A 5,573-nucleotide genomic window follows, 5' to 3' on the forward strand; every position below is an offset into this window, starting at 1 on the left:
CAGGGAAGCTTAAGAAAAACTGAAATTACTGCACTGAACAATGCAATATTAGATAATCTCAAAAATTAGGGAGGCCACACATCATGCTGCTCAACCTCTGCAGTGTAGAAAATAAACTTTAGGAACAAAATGTTTCCAACTGTATGTCTGGTGGGTGAAGAGACCCTATAGAAAGGTATGGTTCTTTTCTGAATCTCCACCACCTGTCATGGGTGCTGCTGTTCTCCCATCTAGCATTTAACCTGGGAACCAAAACCATTTTCTGAAAGACTTGCAGTTGAGCAAATGCTTCTAGCTGGCAGAGGGGGGGCGGAGTCTCCCAGGGAGCATTTAATTAAGGAGTCAGGAGCCATTACAGAACCGAATGAGCCCTAGCCTGTTCTGAGCCTGCTTTCAGTCTGGGGATCCTTGGAGGTATTGTTTTCCGACTTTGACTTTTGGAGTTCCAGGGAGATAAGGCTTCAACTGAGATAACCGGAATCAGGTCACCGAGGTGAGGAGTCCCAGACGCTGCCAGTCTTCAAGGTAAGGATCCTGAAGAACTCTCCCACCACAGACAGAGGAGTTTCCCACAGACACCTTCCTCTGCTATCAGTCCTGTGAGGCTCCAAGCATGGTTGACAGAAAAATCAACCCCAATCCCCAGTTACATGTCAAGGTTTCAGAGAGATGGCCTTGATTTTCAGGACACATCCTCAGGCCAACAGAGTGGGCCCTGTCAGGAGTAAATATGAATACCTGGAGGAAGACTGAGCTATCCCCCCAATTCAGAACCAGAGAGGTCCCCATGGAAATTGGCCCTAATTCTTGCTGTCAGCCCTGGGCAGTGCTGGGAGGATAAGGGTACCTCCTTCCCTTTTCTGGATTAGGGATGTCCCACAGATGGATCCCTGGTCTGAAGGAGCTGGTCTCAGGTCACCAGGAAGAAAAGTTCTAAGCCCTGCCAATAATCAAAGTGAAAAATTTGAGGAAGGACTGAGGGGAGCTCCCACTGTAGATAGAGGAGGCCCCAGCCCCACCCTTATGATCAACCCTGGGAAGCCCCAGAAAAGGTTCCTGGATGTGATGCTTCCTTATTTCTGCCTTAGAAGCCTGAAGAAAGTGAAGCTTAGTGGCAGAGTTGTAACGTCAGATCAACAGAGGAAAGAGTTCCAGGTGCTGCCAAGCGTTAAGGTGAGGAACCTGAGGAAAGACCAAGGAAACTTCTGTGTATATCAGTGGTTCTAAACCTTGGTGCACATTAGAATCACCTGGGAATCTTCTTAAAATCCTGATTTCTGGGCCTCGTCCTCCGGATATTCTGTTTCTTTGTTATGGGGTGGGGCCACAACATTAGTAACAAAGAAACAGAATTTCCGGAGGCTGAGGCCCAGAAATCAGGATTTTAAAAAGATTCCCAGGTGATTCTAATGTGCAGCCAAGGTTGAGAACCACTGGTGTAGACAGAAAGGGCCCCACCTACCAACATCCAACATCAGACATCCAACATTGGCTCACTCCTGTGTCAACCTTGGGTAAAGCTGTAATGCAGAGGTGTTATAGGCACCTCTCACTGACACCAGAGAGGTGTTAGCAGACAGCCCCTGAGCCAGTGGAGAGGTCTGTTCCCAACCTTGATCCTTGACTTCTCATATGAATGAAGTTATCCCAGAGACCTTGACTGTGTTGTGAAAAGCCAATTTATTAAGGCAATTAAAGCATGCACCTTTGTTGAAAAAGCAAAGCAAGCAAACCTATACATCTGGCTTATGAAGCACAGGTGGGCTCTCAGCGAATCTGAAGAGCAGGTTGGGTGGGGGTCCAAGGCATTCTATACCATCCTGTCTATATGTCTCAAAATTTTTCTGCTGAATATTTTGGTACAGATTATTTCTCAAGGTCTCTTTTTATTTTGTTGTGGCCTTCCCAGACTTCATGAGAAGCACCTGGCAACTTTATCTTGCCAAGCCTTGAAACTGCTGGCTTCTCTGTTTAGGGAGTATAACTGCCCCTTTTTATCCTTTCCCCTTTCTCCTTCCCTTTCTGCATTCTTTCATTAAGGAGATTTTTTTTTAAACCATTTGTTCTCATGTCCTTGGCTGGGGAAAATAATGACTTGTTATTTACAAACTGGCTGCAAATTGCCCACACTGTTTGGCTTTGTTTTAACTTTCCTGTCTGTTTCCCTATTCCTCCTGCCCGGTACTCCTATAACAGAGGCACCTCTCCCAAATCTCTGTAAGTCCTTGACATTGTTTCCGGGGAGATTGGGACCATGGCCTGATTGAGGGATTCTCAGGTCAGCAGAATGTAGGTTCCCTAAGCCCTGTCAGGAGTAGTTGTGACTGTATCAAAGAGGGTTGAGGGTATGTCCACAAGTCAAAGAGAGTGCATTCCACAGAAACCTGCCCTGTTCTTGCTGCCAGCTCTGGGAGACTTCAGGCAGGAGTTGTTGGATGTGGTGTCTTTTCACTTTTGTCTCAGGGAAGTCTGAGGACAAGATGGCAGGTGAGGGGGTAAGGGTGGCCTTATGTCCTTCCAGATGTAAAGCTGAATACCCTGAAGGAGCCCCAAGGGCAACCCCACCCGAGAACAGCTGGTACCAGCCCCTGATGTCATACCTGGAAGACACGAAGCAGAGATGGCCATGTGTGATAGGCTATCACTTCTTCCATGTGGGGTGGGGGAAGTGATTCCTCTTAAAGAGTGGAATCTTCAATCTGAGGATGCATGCTAGATCTGCTGTGGTGGGGGATGGAGCAAGAACTTTCAGGAGTAAACATTAATAACATAATGGACTCTCCTACTCTAAACAAAGGAGACCCCACTGAAACCCATGTAGTGCTTGCTATCAGCCCCAGGTGGCCCTAGGCAAGTGTGGCTAGCTGTGGTCCCCCCTCACTTCCTCCTTAGGAAATCAAAGGAGCTAAGCAGAGTGGTGTAGCCCAGACCAGCAGTCACCAACAGGTAGTTCGTGGACCACTGGTGGTCCATAAGGTCCTAAAGGTTGGTGACCGCTGGTCCAGACTATGGCATGGGAAAGATTGGGACTCTGAGTGCACACTGAGGGAAACATCTACTCCAAAAAAATGGAGACTTCACAGGTGGCCCCACCCCTCCTGACAACACTGGGGGAAGAGGACTGTGCCTGTAATCTGCATCTTGAGGTATGCCTCAATTATCATAGGAACTGGGAGGTGAGGGACTTGGTCTGAAGCATGTGTCCTCAGGTCAGCATATCAGAAGAGATCCAGGTAGTATCAAAAGTCAAGGTGAGGTGCATAACCTGAATGCCAACCAAGTTCCCACCTACCCTACCAGTGTACTATCAGCCCTGAAATCCTCTGGCTCTGTTGGCTGGCTACTCCCTGAGGAGCCATCTCACTTCTTCTTCTAGATCTTAGGAGACAGGCCATAAGGAAAACAATTGAGAGCACCCCTAAAGAGGAGACCTGTGAGTTGTCTTTGTCAGAGCCACCATGGATGAGTTTCTCAGCTAAGTGTCCTGACACGCTCCCTCTCTCCTCCAGGTCTGTGGGTCCCAATTGGCCAGCTGTCCCCAACACAAGTCATGTCTCACGGTCAGAAGAGTGACAGCTGCAACCTTAAGGAAGACCTTCAGGCCCCAAGAGAGGCACAGGGCCTGGTAGGTTTACAGGTTCCCATAGTTGAAGAGGAAGAAGCCACCAGCACCACCAACACCTCCTTCTCCTCTCTCTCTCCTTTGACCCCTGGCTCTCCAGAGGATCTGCCTGCCACTGGGATACTTAGTCTTTTTCAGAGTTTCCAGATAGCCGGTTCCTCCTCTACTGCCAACACAGTCACTCTATCAAGCCACCAAGAAGAGGATCCAAGTACCTTGCAGACTCCACTAAATCCTGAGTCCTTGCTCACTGAAGTGCTACAAAATAAGGTGTACGACTTGGTGCAGTACCTGAGTATCAAGTATGCCACAAAGGAGCCCATCACAAAGGCAGAAATGCTAGAGAGTGTCATCAGAGAGCACAAGGATCACTTCCCTGTGATCTTCAAGAAAGCCTGTGAGAGCCTAGAGACTATCTTTGGCATTGAAGTGAAGGAAGTGGACCCCACCAGCCATTCCTATGTGCTTGTCAAATCACTAGACCTCACCTACGATGGGATGCTGAGTGATGACCAGGTTATGCCCAAGACCGGCATCCTGATACTTATCTTGGGCATAATCTTCATGGAGGGCAACCGAGCCTCTGAGGAAAGAATCTTGGAAATTATGAATATGGTTGGAGTGCATGATGGGAAGAATAATTTTATCTATGGGGATCCCAGGAAGCTCATCACCGAAGATCTAGTGCAGGAAAAGTACCTGGAGTACCAGCAGGTTCCCAACAGTGATCCTCCACGCTATGAGGTCCTGTGGGGTCCCAGGGCCCATGCTGAAACCACCAAGATGAAAGTCCTGAAGTTTCTAGCCAGGCTCAATGGGACTGACCCCACTTCCTTCACAAACTTGTATGAGGAAGCTTTGAGAGATGAGAGAGAGAAAGCCCAGGCTGAAGTTTCCTCGGATGATACTACTGCCACAACCGATGAAAGTTCAAGTGTCCTGTCCAGCAGCTTCTCCTGCCCTGAGTGAAGTCTGAAGCTTACCATTCTTCACTCTCCATTTGAACACAGCGGCCAAAGTTCTAAGTAGTGGAGGACCGGGGTGGATATGGAGGGAACACCTTAGTGTTCCTGTTCAATATAGGTGATTTGGAGATTTTATCTTTTTTTGTTTAAATTGTTTTTCCTTGCAATAAAAAGTTTAACTAGCTTCAGAATCTGAGCTTATTAATAACAGTGGTCAAACATAGCTGTTTATCAGGTGTAAGAATAAGAATTCACAATTTAGCAAAAGGAATTAGGAAATCACCCATCTTTTTGTGAGTCCTTGTTCACTGAAGTATTATAGTAACAATAAGCACAAGAACAAGAACAAGATAATATGGCATTAGATAAGGAATTTCCTTATAAATGTGAAAGACCCCAGCAGTAAAATATGTAGTTTTAAGCAACAGAGGAGAAAACATAAAAGATAGCTAACTTTTTATTCATTTATTTACTCTGTAAAATTTAATTATATATACCTAGATTTTCTTGGCCTATTAAAAATATAGGAGAAATTAAATCTTAAATGAAATCTCTCACTGGATTATTTATTCCTCAAACATGAATTGAGTGCTTGCTCTTTAGAAGGCCCTGGGTTATAGTGGGGACATTAGGATTAGCAGGACACACTGTTAGTCATGGAATCGTAGAGGATAGGAACAACAAGGCCATCAGGAAGATGGTGAGATGTCCACTAAGAACTAACAAGGTAAACAGGAGAGAGATGGTAGGACTCCATATGGATGCAGTCAAGTAAAAATGCCCTGAGATAGTACAGTTTGGGACTTTCAGAAACTAAGATTCCTTCTGTGGGAGTTGGTTATAATGAAACTGGCTAGTGGCAGGGGTCAGACTCAGTTGAGAGAAAAGTCTAGAATAGAAACATTCAATTAGCAGTTACTTTTAGATCATGGATAAAACAAAGAAATCTCCACCTGAGACTGGTATGGAAGGTGTCCTGAACTCTT

General features: G+C 46.2%; 1 protein-coding gene across 1 annotated transcript; it reads left to right on the forward strand.

Moving 5' to 3' along the window:
• Window positions 1-3,550: 3,550 nt before the first annotated feature.
• Window positions 3,551-4,591, forward strand: LOC102440060 (putative MAGE domain-containing protein MAGEA13P). Its single transcript, XM_006087804.1, has one exon. The coding sequence runs from the start codon at window positions 3,551-3,553 to the stop codon at window positions 4,589-4,591; it is 1,041 nt and encodes a 346-aa protein (XP_006087866.1).
• Window positions 4,592-5,573: the final 982 nt, after the last annotated feature.

This window comes from Myotis lucifugus, unplaced genomic scaffold (assembly GCF_000147115.1).
Source record: "Myotis lucifugus unplaced genomic scaffold, Myoluc2.0 scaffold_40, whole genome shotgun sequence".
Taxonomy (NCBI): Eukaryota; Metazoa; Chordata; class Mammalia; order Chiroptera; family Vespertilionidae; genus Myotis; species Myotis lucifugus.